Source organism: Pygocentrus nattereri, chromosome 8 (assembly GCF_015220715.1).
Source record: "Pygocentrus nattereri isolate fPygNat1 chromosome 8, fPygNat1.pri, whole genome shotgun sequence".
Taxonomy (NCBI): Eukaryota; Metazoa; Chordata; class Actinopteri; order Characiformes; family Serrasalmidae; genus Pygocentrus; species Pygocentrus nattereri.
In genome coordinates this window covers 7,341,437-7,358,361 of record NC_051218.1, presented here as the reverse complement: position 1 = coordinate 7,358,361, position 16,925 = coordinate 7,341,437, and the positions used below count along the sequence as shown (strand labels likewise).

The 16,925-nt window shown below is 42.8% G+C and overlaps 1 protein-coding gene across 1 annotated transcript; it reads left to right on the top strand.

Moving 5' to 3' along the window:
• psmd13 (proteasome 26S subunit, non-ATPase 13) lies at positions 1-16,235 on the top strand. Its single transcript, XM_017723488.2, has 13 exons — positions 1-220; positions 1,868-1,946; positions 2,055-2,089; positions 4,491-4,546; positions 5,437-5,480; positions 5,606-5,692; positions 9,431-9,602; positions 10,723-10,802; positions 11,182-11,307; positions 13,499-13,561; positions 14,279-14,359; positions 14,796-14,912; positions 16,040-16,235. The coding sequence occupies exons 1-13, from the start codon at positions 120-122 to the stop codon at positions 16,133-16,135; spliced, it is 1,137 nt and encodes a 378-aa protein (XP_017578977.1). The 5' UTR covers positions 1-119; the 3' UTR covers positions 16,136-16,235.
• The last annotated feature ends 690 nt before the right edge of the window (positions 16,236-16,925 follow it).

Sequence of the window (16,925 nt, the reverse complement as noted above, 5' to 3'; positions counted from 1 at the left end):
GATTCACACTGAAATCCAAAGAAAAAGAGAGTCGACAGTCGGACAGTTAGCAGTTAGCACGTCAAGCTAACGATAGCACATCATTGAAGCGATAAACAGTAAAATATTAATTTTTCGAGATGAAAGACGCGGTCGGGTTCCTCAAACTTCAACAGAGCAGCAGCGCTACGCCAGAAATGGCAGCAGAATGGCACAAACTGGAGGACTGCTACAACAGAAAGTAAGAATAAAGCGGCGAGGCTGAGTCACTTAGCAGCGGAGCTAACAGAGCAACATTAATACAGCGATAATAACGACTTAATACCGTAATAACACGGCGGTAACACGAGGGGTTATTAATGCAGGAGCAGAGCATTTAATAAAATAGTGAACGGTTCGGTACAGTAATAACAAGGATTTGATGTCCAGGCTGAAGTTGGTTTTCTATTCACAGCATCGTCTAATTCGAATTCTACGTTCCACCTTAAATGACCGGTTTCGGCGTAGCGGAGCACAGGCGACAGAACGAGCTGCCGCACTGTTTAAGGTGGAACGGAAAATTCGAGCAAGTAGTGAACTTCAGCCTCCTGATTTAATGCAGTAATTAAGATATGTAACCTATGTTCTACTATTCAATCTTCTGTAGTTTTAAAAAGATGTCGATTCAAAGAGTATACGTTTAGCTCAGTTCTCTAGCTTGATTTTTAATAAAAGCACTTGCTTCAAATGTGTCCAAGTTAGCTACTGCTTGCCAACATCTGCTCATTACGAGCCAGTCAGAACGGATCAGAGCTGTAACTAGAGATAGACTAAAGGGGAACGTCACCCATTTGTCATAATTTCTCCATACCTGAATGTGTGAGGTGTAATCAGAGAGGTTCTGAGCGGTTTGGTGTGAAATGGTTCAGATGTCTTTACAGTGGTGGTGATGGGAACCAGACGTCGCCATGAATACAACACAGATATAGACATTTTATTTACCATCCAGAACCACCAGAGAACCTACACGAGTCTTCTGAGTTTATATGGAATGTTGAGGATGGAAAATAGTGGAAAATCTGGAATAATACGTTTTCTTTGGGGACTATTTTGCCGCACAGGTCCCTGCATGTATCCCTCCACCATGAATGGAGTTTAAGTTCTCTAAACTCTCATAAAACAGCGTCTCAGTCATCAGGCAGTGAATTCAGAACCATTTCATGTAGGAACTTTCTGTGAGGAGCTTTTAGAGGTGGACGTCTGGTTCCTATCACCACCACTGTGAGCAGTTCTGACTCGGTAAGTTTATCTAGAACAGAGCGTTTCACACCAAACCGCTCTGTTTACATCTGAACCGTTTAATTATGTAGAATTGTTTACCCCCTTTTAACCCAGAGTGAGAATAGGACGGTTCTCGATAGGTTAAGGTCTTGATAACAAGGTTTTAGAGAATGATATATTGTTATAGTGACACACATAAACTCCTCCTTCGCTGTATTGAATAGGGGTGTAGCACTGCGTCATAAAACTGTGATATCACAACGCAAAACTGTGAAGGTGTGACTGCGCATCAAGGATAATGGACATTCTGTTAATTGTGCCGTCTAATACAAACACATTGTTTAAACACCAGTGTTTACAAGCGATCAGCACCAGTCTTCACCTCACTCCAGCACTCATCCTTCCTCCCAGCCCTAGTGTCATTACTAAGCCTTGCGGTAACATGATTATAGTAATTAGTTCTTCCTTCATTCAAATTTTGTTCAAAATAATGTGAGAATACTGAGTTGTGGACCTGGTATCGTGAATCGAATCATGGGCTGAGTGTATCGTTGCTCCCTACTGTTAAACCCTCCGTTGTGTGCTGCTGAAACTCACAGATATGAGATGTTTTGCTTTTCTTTGAAAGGCTGTGGCACCAGCTGACTCTGAAGTTGACGGACTTTGTGCAAGACCCCTATTTCTCCAAAGGTGACGCCCTCATCCAGGTAATACATCCGTAAATCAAAAAATTAAACAGCGAGTAACAAAATCATGAGCACTTTAAGAGTACGACACATTAACAGCACGCTTATTTTCCTCTGTTTGTTTTACAGCTTTATGAAAACTTCATCAGTGATTTTGAACACAGGTGAGTTTGTGTGTCAGACTTGCTCTGTTTCTGTTTGAGAAAATGTTGGTGGAAGCAAAGTGGTTTAAATAGTAATAAAATCGATTCTTAGATGCGTCGCGATGCAGACGATTCTGAATCGATTCACAAATGTCAAAAATCGATAACAAAAACACAGCTGGATGATCAAGAAATCCGACCGGCTCTGCATTAAAGCCAGGTTTGTTCAGGAGTCACATCTCAAATGTTAAGAAGAGCCGTTTTGTCCTTTCAAAACAAATCAAACCATCTTGCCAGCCACAACATTTAATGTCCAGTATGTCTCAGTGTGTGCTGATGTTGTAGTATAGACTAAACAATATAAACTGCTCTGCTTTAAGCTTTAACTAGTTAGGCAGCTTTCCTCCTGTCTCTGCCAGAAAACTTTCATCTGAAGTAGAGCAGCTTATTGAAAAATATCTCATCATTCGGCTGTTTTACGAGGCTGAAGTCGCTTCACATTCGGCAGCTTCTCGTTCAAATTTTTCCGTTCCTCCTTAAATTCTGACTGAGGCACTGAATGTAACTGCTGCACCGTTTAAGGTGGAATGGGAAAACTAGAAAGAGAAGCGACTTCATTTTCGCAATGTTTTAGTGTTTGTCTCTCGTTGCAGATTTAACGTTGCTGGAAACCAACTGTGCCACTTATGAATGCCAATAAGTCTCCAAATGTTTGTCTTCACTAAATCTCTCTCTGCCTTTTTTGTTCTGCTAGCCAGGAGTGACCGTGTTACTCAGTGACCTGCAGTCTGGTTGAGAAACAGGGCTTTGCGCTATGTTGCTCACGTCCTGTCTCACTGATATTTTACTGACACAGTGACCCCTGAATCTCTACAACACTACCACATCTGGAGTTATAAAATCACAAAAGAAAATAGACAGGACGGCTGTAACATGTGCTGTGTGAACGTTCACTATCACTAGATCTTATTTCACCGTAACTGCACATTTTATCACAGATGAGTGGCAGCAGCGTCTCATGTGCTCCAAGCAAAAGCAGTGAATGAGAGCCTTCCAGTTCACTCACCCCATCACTTCAATTTGATTTATTAATAAAAGATATTGGAAGTAAATTAATTAAAGATCATTACCAATACTTTGCTTTAAAAGTACCAAGTCGTCACACAGTGAGAAAATAGAAATCCTGTATAGAAAAAAAAATGTTTTGATAATCGTTTTATAATCGCATCACGGCCTCTGAATCATAATCCAATCATGAGGTGCCAAGAGATTCCCACCCCTAATTACATTATATCCTAAATTTTCTAGAATGCCTCTTGAGTTTTTCCAAGCTGGAAATGTCCTGATAAAAGGACATTACTGAAAAGGCTGAGATTCAGAGGAAAGAAATTCAAATGAGAGTCCAGAAAGGTTTATGGTTAATGACGCTCCACAGTGCTGAACGCTGTCAGTAGGTCACTCACTATGGCTACGTTCACATTACCAGGCTGGAATGGCACAAATCAGATTTTTTGCCCTGATGTGACTCGGGTCTGATCAGGTTTTCCTAGATCATATGCGTATCCGATTCGTGGCCATATGACCTTAATGTGACGCTCAGATCGGAATTCACATGCCTTTTTTTCCCCACTGCGCGTGCGCCGTCATTCAGCGTTACCATGGCAACAGTGCCAAACAGACGTTAAAGCCTGTAAACGGTGGAAAAGTAGCTCGTCTCACCTTTTTCTCCTTCGTCTGGCTCTAATAATGAAGCTGAGAGCTGATCAGAGTTAATGATCTTCTCAGTGAAGCTCGTTCTGCTCGTTAGTTTGTGCTGATGATGCAGTGATACAGTCACGTGACGTTACTGAGTAGGATGAGCTCATGAGGGTCGTTTCTGCAATTATCAAATCACAAGAGCTGCAATTGTATTTATACCTTACCTAATTCAACATTTTCTTAGTAAGTTTTAAGTTGGGGAAATTTAACCTGATAACACAGTTCATGACCTGGGAGTCTGACACACTACGTTCAGCCTTCAAGCCAAAAGCCTAAAAAATGAATGTGCTGATCGTCTTGGTTAAAAAAAGGAAAAAAGCTCAATTTATAATCAGAAAATGTGTATCAAAATAATCGCATTTAAGTCCCAATATATTGTCACATGGGTTGCTTTTGTGAATAGCTTGTTCATTTACGTATTGTTTTTTGGATAATTATTTTTGTATTATGTGGATTAATCTTCAGAAAATAATTGCATTTAAATTGCAATCACAATATTAGCCAGAAAAATTGCGATGCACTTTATATTTTTTTCTTCATGCCTAATTTAACTGTTTATATTTGAATTCAGCGTATAGTATTTATGTTATGTGACGGTGTTTACCATCATAGTTATTATCAGGAGTCCTCTCTTAAGTGCCTTTGTTCTCGTTTTCAATTTCAGAATCAATCCATTGTCGTTAGTAGAAATCATCCTCCACGTTGTCGGACGAATGCCAGGTAAAATACTCAACTTACAAATACTTTATACACCAATCAGGCATAACATTATATCCTTGTTTCTACACTCATTGTCCATTTTATCAGCTCCACTTACTGTATAGCTGCACTTTGTAGTTCTACAGTTACAGACTGTAGTCCATCTGTGTCTCTGATGCTTTGTTAGCCCCCTTTTACCCTGTTCTTGAGTGGTGGGTCATTCTCAGCACTGCAGTAACACCGATGTGGTGGTGGTGTTTTAGCGTGTGTTGTGCTGGTCTGAGTGGATCAGACACAGCAGTGCTGCTGGAGTTTTTAAACACCTCATTGCCGCTGCTAGACTGAGAATAGTCCACCAACCAAAAACATCTAGCTTACAGCGTCCTGTGGGCAGCGTCCTGTGACCGCTGATGAAGGCCTAGAGAATGACCAACACAAACTGTGCAGCAGCAGATGAGCTGTTGTCTCTGACTTTACATCTACAAGGTGGACCGACAAGGTAGGAGTGTCTAATAGAGTGGACAGTGAGTGGACACCGTGTTTAAAACTCCAGCAGCACTGCTGTGTCTGATCCACTCATACAAGCGCAACACACACTAACACTCCACCACCACGTCAGTTTTACTGCAGTGCTGAGGATGATCCACCACCCGAATAGTACCTGCTCTGTGAGGGTCCATGGGGGTCCTGACCACTGAAGAACAGGGTAAAAGGGGGTAACAAAGTATCAGAGAAACAGATGGACTACAGTCTGTAACTGTAGAACCACAAAGTGCAGCTATACAGTAAGTGGAGCTGAAGCAAGGTCATAATTATGCCTGATGCCATAATTAGTTTTGCCTGATGGGTGTAAATTCTGTCGCACTATTGAATGGAATTATTGGAATATTAACCTTGTTTACTTTCAACAGATCCAAACACTGCCATAACTTTTCTTGAGAAAACAAAAGAGAAGGTATGACAGCCTTACAGGCTGATATACTTATGATTTCTTTACATTTTCCTTCCTTTTCTTTGTAGTTTATATATGGAGGTGATATAATTAAAATGTTATGTTTTTGTGTTTTTCCTTCAAATAAGGTGAAAGTGAGTGATGAAGCGGTTATTCTCTGTAAAACGGTGATCGGCAGCCTCAAGCTAGACATCAACGATTTACCTGCTACTAAGGTGAGTCACACAGCACTGGGTTACTGTAGGAGTGGGTGATGCGATGTCTTATCATTATGGTGATGAATCGTGTCTCCAAACTCTTTTGAAGGTCATTCTACAGAAACACCCATTTTTGTGTACCTAGTGTTTACAGATATATTCCACTTGAAAACCAAGTCAGGGTTACAATTTATTTATATTTTAAAATAAAACATTGAGTTATTTTACCTCCCATCGACCCACCACCAATGGGAGGGGCAGTAGTAGGGGTTCGGTACGTTGTGGATCGGGCAGTGTCCGAAGGCGTGGGCCTTGGCGTTCTGATCCTCGGTTGCTGAAACTGGCTTTTGGAACTTGGAACGTTACCTCACTGGCGGGGAAGGAGCCTGAGTTGGTGCGCGAGGTTGAGAGATACCGGCTAGATATAGTCGGGCTCACCTCAACACACAGCTTGGGCTCTGTGTCCAATCTCCTTGAGAGGGGCTGGACTTTATTCTTTTCTGGAGTTGCCCATGGTGAGAGGCAGCGGGCAGGTGTGGGCTTTCTCATAGCCCCTCGACTCGGTGCCTGTATGTTGGGGTTTTCTCCGGTGGACGAGAGGGTAGCTTCCCTACGCCTTCGGGTTGGGGAACGGGTCCTGACTGTTGTCTGTGCTTATGCACCGAACAGCAGTTCAGAGTACCCAGCCTTCTTAGAGTCCTTGGGAAGGGTGCTTGAAAGTGCTCCTCCTGGAGACTCTATTGTCCTACTGGGGGACTTCAACGCTCACGTGGGCAATGACAGTGAGACCTGGAGGGGTGTGATTGGGAGGAATGGCCTCTCTGATCTGAACCCAAGTGGTGTTCAGTTTTTGGACTTCTGCGCAAACCACAGTTTGTCCATCACGAACACCATGTTTGAACACAAGGATGTCCATAAGTGCACATGGCACCAGGACACCCTAGGCCACAGTTCAATGATTGACTTTGTAGTCGTGTCATCGGACTTGCGGCCATGTGTTTTGGACACTCGGGTAAAGAGAGGAGCTGAGCTGTCAACTGATCACCACCTGGTGGTGAGTTGGATCAGGTGGTGGGGGAAGATGCCGGTCAGACCAGGCAAGCCCAAACGCATAGTGAGGGTTTGCTGGGAACGTCTAGCAGAAGAACCTGTCAGATTGATCTTCAACTCACACCTCCGTCAGAACTTTGACCAGATATCGGGGGAGGTGGGGGACATTGACTCAGAATGGGCCATGTTCCGTTCCTCCATTGCTGAAGCGGCTGACTGTAGCTGTGGCCGTAAGGTAGTTGGTGCCTGCCGGGGCGGTAATCCTCGAACCCGGTGGTGGACTCCCCAGGTGAGAGATGCCGTCAAGCTGAAGAAGGAGTCCTACCAGGCATGGTTGGCCTGTGGGACACCAGAGGCAGCTGGCAGGTATCGACAGGCCAAGCGATCTGCGGCTTCAGTTGTTGCCAAGGCAAAAACCCGTGTATGGGAGGAGTTTGGTGAGGCCTTGGAAAGTGACTTTAAGTCGGCTCCGAAAAGATTCTGGCAAACTGTCAGGCGACTCAGAAGGGGAAAGCAGTGTGCCACTAGCACTGTATATAGTGGAGATGGTGTGCTGCTGACTTCGACTGAAGACGTAATTGGGCGGTGGAAGGAATACTTTGAGGACCTTCTCAATCCCACCGACACGTTCTCCAGTGAGGAGGCTGAGTCTGGGGACATGGGAATAGGCTTGTCCATTACTGAGGCCGAAGTCGCTAAGGTAGTTAAGAAGCTCCTTGGTGACAAGGCTCCAGGGGTGGATGAGATCCGCCCTGAGTTCCTCAAGGCTCTGGATGTTGTGGGGCTGTCTTGGCTGACACGCCTTTTCAACATTGCGTGGACATCGGGGGCGGTGCCACTGGATTGGCAGACTGGGGTGGTGGTGCCTCTTTTTAAAAAAGGGGACCGGAGGGTGTGTTCCAACTACAGGGGGATCACACTCCTCAGCCTCCCCGGCAAGGTCTATGCAGGGGTACTGGAGAAGAGAGTCCGGCTTATAGTCGAACCTCGGATCCAGGAGGAACAGTGCGGGTTCCGGCCTGGTCGTGGAACACTGGACCAACTCTTCACCCTCTCCAGGATTCTGGAGGGTTCATGGGAGTTTGCCCAACCAGTCCACATGTGCTTTGTGGATCTGGAGAAGGCATTCGACTGTGTTCCCCGGGGTATTCTGTGGGAGGTGCTTCGGGAGTACGGGGTACATGGCTCTTTGCTACGAGCCATTCAGGCCCTGTACAAACAAAGCTGGAGTTTGGTTCGCATAGCCGGCAGTAAGTCAGACTCGTTCCCAGTGAGAGTTGGACTCCGTCAGGGCTGCCCTTTTCTAGGCGCAGTCAAGGGATGGAGGGTGTCCGGTTTGGTGACCTCAGGGTCACATCACTGCTGTTTGCAGATGATGTGGTCCTATTGGGGACATCAGGCCGCGAACTTCAGCTTTCGCTGGATCGGTTTGCAGTCGAGTGGGAAGCGGCTGGGATGAGAATCAGTACCTCTAAATCCGAGACCATGGTTCTCAGGCGGAAAAGGGTGGAGAGCCCTCTCTGGGTCGGGGATAGGCGCTTGCTTCAAGTGGAGGAGTTCAAGTATCTCGGGGTCTTGTTCACGAGTGATGGTACAAGGGAGCGGGAGATTGACAGGCGGATTGGTGCTGGTTCAGCAGTGATGCGGGCTCTTTACCTGTCTGTTGTGGTAAAGAAAGAGCTGAGCCATAAGGCAAGGCTCTCGATTTACCGGTCGATCTACGTTCCCACCCTCACCTATGGTCATGAGCTTTGGGTAATGACCGAAAGAATAAGATCGCGAATACAAGCGGCCGAAATGAGTTTCCTCCGCAGGGTGTCTGGACTCTCCCTTAGAGATAGGGTGAGAAGTTCAGTCATCCGGGAGGGACTCGGAGTAGAGCCGCTGCTTCTTCACGTCGAGAGGAGCCAGCTGAGGTGGTTCGGGCATCTGGTTAGGATGCCTCCTGGACGCCTCCCTCGGGAGGTGTCACAGGCGAGTCCACCTGGGAGGAGACCCCGGGGAAGACCCAGGACACGCTGGCGCGACTATATCGCCCAGCTGGCCTGGGAGCGCCTCGGAATCCCCCTTGGAGAGCTGGTGGAAGTGGCTGGGGAAAGGGAGGTCTGGGCTTCATTGCTTAGGATGCTGCCCCCGCGACCCGAACCCCGGACAAGCGGAAGATAATGGATGGATGGAGTTATTTTAACAGTTACACCTTCTTGAGCCTCAATTCAGCGATATTGGTTTTTAAATCAATCATAATGAATTCCAATCACCACAAAAGAGCTCGTCCCCACAGAAAAAAAAGAACATGTTTTTCTGCAATTTTAACTTCAATAATCTATATATGACTATGGAATATATAAACTAATGCTTTTAGCTGAAGTCACTGATGTGACCGACTTTATTCTGAGATAATTGTGAAAAATAGAAGACAAATGGGTTAAATTCCATATTTTAGGGGATGTTCCATGATTGCCAGCATGTGGTTTGATACTCAGTAGCAGTTATTTTTGTAAAATGCATTGTTCATTAAAAATGTCTCTGGTGTTTCCTTTATTATGTGGAACAGAAAAGAGGATGTTTCTGTAGAACGACCTTTGAGTGTATAATGAGTGTGATCAGTACTTCTATATGCATGGATCATAATTAACATACATTAAGGTTTTCACACCTGTCCCAAGTAAGTTTTTTTTTTTTTTTACACTGTCGTTTATTGTTTAGAAACTGATCGAGGAAGTGGAGGAGATGCTGAACAACCTGCCAGGCGTGACATCTGTACATGGGCGATTCTACGACCTCTCCAGCAAATATTACCGCATTATTGGAAACCACGCGCTCTACTATAAGGATGCTCTGCGGTACCTGGGCTGTGTGGACGCAAAGGACCTGCCAGGTAATCCTGACCACTGGAGAGATTGTCACAGTAGGAATAAAGCCGAGCCACACCCACCCCCCCCCCCCTTGTGATGTCACTTATGAGCATCTGTGGGCCAAAAGAGATTCAGTGTGTGCTTTCAACAACAGACATAAGACATGAAAAGACATAAATACCCTGTTATAGCCGTTTATCTCCAAAAAAGGGAATGTAGGAAGGCTGAATGCAGATGGAGTAAAATCAAGATTCAGATCCACAAAGAAATCTTCAAAGATGTGCACAGCTAAACAATCCTTGTTCTCCAGTGTTATCAGTGATAATATTAAAAACAGCAGAATACGCCGTGGTTAACGAACTAACAAAGCCACCTGCATATCTGGCCCCTAAGTTAGTATCACCTGAGAAATGTAATGAGTTTACATACTTCTTAACACTGAAATCCTTCTTGGACAAGCCTGTAGACATCTATATCCACCAAAGAGTCCCATGTCCCATCATCACAAAGATATCATTGTTGAAATGTCCCAGTTTAGTGCTATGAAATAGCGAAATTTTAAGCGATGCAGAGAGTCATCTCAAACCCTCCACTTGTAGTCTTGTTTAAACACTACAGTTTGTTTTGTACAGTAGTCTGTCCAGAACTGGTTGCAGTGGGAGGGGTATTGGTTGCAGTGGGAGGAGTTTCAGTCACAGTGGGAGAGGTTTCTGTTGCAGTGGGAGGGGTTTCGGGTGTCTTGGAGAGACTGATGTATTTACGCTGCCATAACGCGGCTCAAATGCCTCTCAGTCCTCCTGATGTGATCTAAGTGATCAGATCTGTGTCTGTTTAAATGCGTTTTGGCTGCATTTACGCTCAAATTTTTGCCTCATCCAGATAATCCTGATACTCAAGATGCACAAAATGACCAGGGGTAAACAGGAAATCCCCATCTGTACCTTGATGTATTCCCAAGTGAAACTGAGTTAGCTGAGTGATATGACAGATTGTCTATAATCTGACCAGAGAAATAATTCAATAAGGTAAAAAGCAGGTTGACGTTTCTTTAAAGGCTACGTGATGAATCGGTTTTACAGTAAACCGGTTTCGTTCTGTTTTGTTGCTCTTGTGATCGTGTTTGTGTTGCTCGTCTTCCTGCAGAGGCGGAGCAGCAGGAGAGGGCCTTCACGCTGGGATTGGCTGGACTGCTCGGGGAGGGCGTGTATAATTTCGGAGAGCTGGTATGATTCAAATGCAATTTTTATGAAATAACAATGATTTAATACACTAGACAGCAATTTGATTGGGATTCATCTCTGTACAGTTTCAGCTTCTTCAAGATATATTAAAGTGCATTTAAAAATATATAAAGAAAAATTAGCTGATCAAAATGATGTGGCCGCAGAGCACCTAGTGACATGTTTAACATGGAATCAAAACATGTAAACAAACGCAGGGATGTTGCAATACACTTTTTTTTTTGTCTCTGATTCGGTTTAACGATCACAGTGAAAAAATATGAATGAAGGACTTGCACGGGTAGTAATGAATGTGCTGTTTTTATAGATATTTGACGGTTGTGTTGGTGTTTAAAGTTTGAGACGACTGACTGTTTTTCAGCTGATGCATCCAGTGCTGGAGTCTCTGAGGAACACAGATAAACAGTGGCTGATCGAGACGCTCTATGCCTTTAACTCGGGGAACGTGGAGAAGTTCAGAGCCCTGAAATCCGCCTGGGGACAGCAGGTGAGTTTGTAAAGTTCATTAAAACTGTTACAGGAAATATTCTGTAATTTTAAGCTGTGTAAAACACATCATCATCAGTCTGAAGGTGGTGATTCAACTGATTGATTTGGAATATTAGAAATATTTATGTTTAATAATATCAACTAAATGAAGTATCCCAGTATGCACTCACTTTGTTGGCCAAAATAACCCTCTCGGGCATTTAATAAAATAAAAGCATAAAACTGAAACGCAGACAGTTTGCTGTTTATTTTCTACAGCTGTGTAGTACATATGACTGGATGAACTGATGTATCCACTGTATTTTTAGAAGTAATTCATACCAAACAAGATTTCTATGCCTAAACATTTCTGAGCTGCTGTGTGCAAAAGTTTGGGTGCTCCTGATCAAATTCCATGTTGTTAATTCTCTAATTCAACTCTACACAGATACAGTTCTGCACATTATAATACACAGGGTTGTACTGTTTATTTACTGAATTTAACACGTTGGGAAGCAATAAAACATAGCATAAAATACACAGGGTGCATTTTATTTGTTAAATTCAGTAAATAAACAGTAACTGCATTAAAATGTGCAGAATTGTGTCTCTGTAGAGATCGTGTTTTCTCATTTACACTCAGTCAACAACAACATGGAATTTGATGAGGCATGTTTAAACTTTTGCATATGACTGTAGATCCAAATTTGTAAGCTTACAGCACCAAAAACCGCTAAAACCTCACCCACAAACAAGCTAGCTAATGAAATGCTACCATATATATAGACAGTGGTGGACAGTAACTCAGTAAATGTAATTAGTTTCTGTACTTAAGTATTTTTTGGTGTATCTGTACTGAGGTTTTTCCACTACTGGGCGACTTTTTATTTTCACTCCACTACATTTCAGAGTCTAATATCCGACTTTTTCCTCCACTACATTTTGAGAAATCTGTCGTTCCTTTTGGTTTCTGTGTGTATAAAAACGTAACATGTCAAAACGAAAGAAGCGCAAAGCCAGAGCACCAATCAGGTTTTGACCTGTTGGTCATACCGACCCAGTGCAGCACGCGGTTCAACGTCAGCGCAGCAGCATAAAACTTTGGGAGAGTCTGTTCAACATAAATGATGAACTAACCTAACTTTGTGTAAATAGAGCACAATATAGAAATATGTCCACATATGCAGTCGAGACTGACGCGGCTTTTTTCTGAATTTCTACAAACACCATTTCATTTTATAGTAAATGAGTTTGGGCTGGTTTATGTTTATGAACAGAGGCCTACAGATCAACATAGTAAAGGAGCTCATTTGCGATCCTGAGTTTAAAGCCAGTTTTTATTCAACTTGAACTTGGAACTAAGTTGTAAATAAATCTGAAACTGAAACTTTGCTTGTGTGTAAAAAGTGATTTCAGAGCCACTCGGTTCTCCCTGATGGAAACTGTTTACCTTCAGTGTTTTGTGCTTCTGATCATTTTAATAGACGTCAGCGTCACTAATTAATGACGTTCTATTAAAAGACTGGTTTACCAAGAGAGACGCTGGAGGATTTTCACCTGAAATGATTTAATAAAGCAAGAGTCTTTTTATAAAAACAGTAATAGGACATCAGTCATAATTACTCTTTTAGTACTTTTACTTTCAATACTTAAGTACATTTGAAGGTAAATACTTTAGTACTTTTACTCAAGTGGAGGTCTAAAGGGAGGACCTTCTACTTTTACTGGAGAAATATTTTACCTTGAGTATCTACTTAAACTCAAGTACATGGTTTGTGTACTTTATCCACCGCTGTATATAAATAACACAACAGTTGTTCTCTGTAAGAGATGATGTTTATTTCACTGCATGGAATGTGTTTTTTGCACACGTGACAACCATCCAAAAGCTAAATTTGAGGGTTTTTTTTTTTCCGGGGGTCTTTTCAGCCATGCTACATCAATGTGCTAATGACACGCTTGTTGTGCATCAGATCATGTTGATGAGCGCCCCAGCGCCCCCTACTGTGTGCTCCATGTTCAGGAGATGGACTGGTTTAGAAATTGCACTCTCAATTTGTTGCCACCCTAATTAATCAGTGTTCCCCCACATTTAGCCCAAAATCTCCAATAGATAACAGGAATGCTCTGCTGGGATGTACTGTGTGTTTGGCAGAGTTAGGTGTGTTTATGCTGCTGAATATGTGTTAATAGCTGTGTCTGTGTTCCAGCCTGATCTCGCAGCTCAGGAGCCAAAACTCATGCAGAAGATCCAGCTGCTGTGTGTGATGGAGGTAAGACATTTCCACCTGCAGGACTCACATCGTTTGGGGTGGCGTGTTGTTTGTATCTGTATTGGTGTTGCATAATTTTGGTGACAGTTTGTTGAGCAGAGACAGCTTATAAACTGAAAGTTTCTACATCATGATATGTTCATCATTATGTGACAAACAGTCAAAATGTTGATGAAGTGACTGCAGTGTCCTCTTGTCCTCTTTCAGTAGTCTGTGGTTGCTTGGAAACAACAACATAACTAAATGAACAACTTTTCTAGGCAAAATATTTATCATGATTATTACTAATAATAATTTGTTCATTGAAAATCATGTATTTTATGTTTTATACTGTCAGCCATTTGATAGAAACTTTAAGTCATGAGAGGCTGTGTTACATAGATTTCACCAGAAGTAAGGGAGGTTGTTAGGCACGATGTTAAGCGGAGTAAAAAATGCCTAAAATATGATAATTATCATTAAATTATCACATCAGAGTGTTTTAGTCGAGACTGCTTTTTGAAAGAGCTCATTGACATGTACCAGTCTTAAAGGCGCAGTAACAAAAAATGGATATGTATAACAAAAACAATGAATTTTGACTGTAAGTTGATCTCTTCTGGGGAGAAAATTGTAGGATATGGGCCCTTTAATACCAAATTCACTTGATCTGTGTGGTCATTTTAGAACTGTTCTGCAGTGTTTTCTGATTGCCACTTGTTTTCTTCATTTCTCCAGATGACGTTCACCAGACCAGCGAATCACAGGCAGCTCACGTTCCAGGAAATCGCTCAGAGCACCAAGGTCCCAGTGAACGAGGTGCGTTTCACTTCCTCTGAATAGGAAGCCAACTTCAGCCTCCACACTCCAACATTGTCTCCACCAGAAGGAAGCTGAGGTCCTAATGGTGATGCTAAAGCCACCGTGCACTAAGCCAGATGGTCAGGGTCAACAAAATAACGTCTAAATTAAATGTTTTGACACCTTTTCTACTCTTTCCTGGAGTGAAGGCAATGTGTAAGTTGAGTAGCTCCTCCCTTCTCTATCATTTAGACTGCGAGTTCTCATCCTATGCGAATTGGCCATAAACTTTACAGTATATTGGTATTTCACCACCTCCCGGTGTAAAAGTAATCTCATCTGAAAGGGCTTAATAACTACAGACTCGTAAGAGTTAAGTTTCTGCCATCTTTTCCTCTTTATAGAAAACAGGAGCTCCGCTACCCTTTTACTGAGTGTGTTATTTCTGTCTCAGGTGGAACTCCTGGTGATGAAGGCTCTGTCTGTCGGCCTCATTAAAGGCAGTATCGATGAGGTGGATCAGAAGGTGCAGATGACATGGGTGCAGCCGCGGGTGCTGGACCTGCCACAGGTAACGCAGACTCCTCCCACTTACACCTGCACTAATGTCAGCATCACCATAGTAAGATGGAGGGTTTAATTCATTCTTAAAACGAGATGAAGGCTGGCTTTACACATCTAGGTTGTCTTGCAACGTTAGTTGCTTGAAACCTACATGGCACTAAACTGCGCTTGAGTTGCATAATATAAAGTGTCCTGCAACTCATATAAAACTCTCATCTCTCAGGAGTCTCAACTTCATGAAACGGTCAATCATAATGTGATCATGTCAGACAACATACTTTAAAATGACCGATTTTACTGGATTAATGGACAGTAACATAAAACAGAAGACAGTTCATTGGGTGGGTGGAAGAACGCCCCCCCCCCGTGGTATTTAGGTTTTCAGTTTCCTGGCTTTCTGAGCCATGACCACAAACAGCCGCGTTAATTATCCAGATAATGATCATCTCAGTCTGAGCCACTTTTGAAGATCCTGATCCTTCTGATGTTTGTGAAAAAGTTCTGTGTGCTGGAACACCGCTCTCTGTCATCTTGGTTGTGGTCATGCCAACAGCAGAGGTGGCCATGATGGGTCAGTGCGTTTTGTTTGCTGCCAAAAGTTCACAAAAATTGAACAGAGAGGGAATAAAATAATTTAGCTTTTTTGCCACCTAGGAAATGGTGTTTGGTGTGCAAGATACACTCAGTTACACACATACTCTTATTAATTTACTGTCGTCCAAATAAATTGCATTCAGTATGTAAAGGCCTTAACTGCCAAGTTGCATGGAAATTGTTACAAGCAACTCACAGCATTTAACTAGTTGCGTGAAAGTTTGTCTGTGTAAAGCCTCAGACTAGGGCTAGATGCCATAATAAACATTGTAAAAGCAGCAATTTGATACCTTTAATACTGACGCACAGTATCTGTCTGTTTCAGTGACTGTTTTCTCCTAAAAAATGAGGTTTCTGAATGCTGTGGTGGGTTTTGTTTGATTTGTAACGTAACCAAACGACTAGATTTTGTCACAAACTACCTTTTCAAACATTGAAAGACATGAACAGGAATATCAGTCAGAACAACCTCTCTGCTGAATTTGAATGCGTTTAGTGCAGTAGGTGGTTTGATGGGGTTTTTGTTGTGTCTGTGTGCAGATCAAGGGCATGAAGGAGCGTCTGGACTTCTGGTGTGGAGACGTGAAGAGCATGGCGATCCTGGTGGAGCAGCAGGCACAGGACATCCTCACATAACCACACACAGTTCAGCACACAGACCCATCAGAACATGTTCTTTACTTGTGATACGTTAGTGCATGACTTTACATACTTCATTAAAGAGACTTTCTCAGAGCTTCTGTGTTTTTAATTTGTTAGGCAGTTGTGTGGGGAATAGTCAGACCTTTAGCAAAATTAGCAATTATTATTTCTAATACAGATAAATAAATAATGTATTATTGTCATTATTACTGTAAAGAAATCCGATTGGTTCATATAATGTAGAGAGGGCACAGCCTGCGGCTCTGCCTTTTCATGTCACTAGCTGCTCATGTTGGAGTTTAAACTCGTTTAAATTTCATGTCCTCGTCGTCTGCCTCCAGCAGTGTCGGTATAATTACTGAAAGAATAATCCATTGCTTATGATTGATGACTGCTCTCAAAAACAAATGGGATTCATTTTTGCTTATGAAAAAAGGTCATTTAATTACTCACCATTTCTAAATGACTAAACCCACAAGCACATCTGTAACAGCTGGCAATTGAGAGAAAAACTAATTTCAGTGCTTTATTAAAAATAAAAACGGTCACTGTAAACAACGTTAACGCTCCCTGTCTGTGGAAAGGAAAGTCCTACCTGATTACAGCGACAAACAGCTGATGCTGTTTAAAAGCCTAGAATCTAGCCCAAAACTACAGGGGCCTCAAAATAGAAGATAGATAGACAGACAGACAGACAGAACTTTATTGATCCCGGGGGGAAATTGTAGTGTTTCAGTAGCAAGACATATAATTACACATCCATCCATCCATCCATTTTCTAAGC

Coding starts and splice junctions, on each gene's coding strand:
- psmd13 (XM_017723488.2), top strand. CDS start 120: ATGAAAGACGCGGTCGGGTTCCTCAAACTTCAACAGAGCAGCAGCGCT. Junction 1,947..2,054: donor AAGGTGACGCCCTCATCCAG/GTAATACATCCG, acceptor TTTGTTTTACAG/CTTTATGAAAACTTCATCAG. Junction 10,803..11,181: donor TGTATAATTTCGGAGAGCTG/GTATGATTCAAA, acceptor ACTGTTTTTCAG/CTGATGCATCCAGTGCTGGA.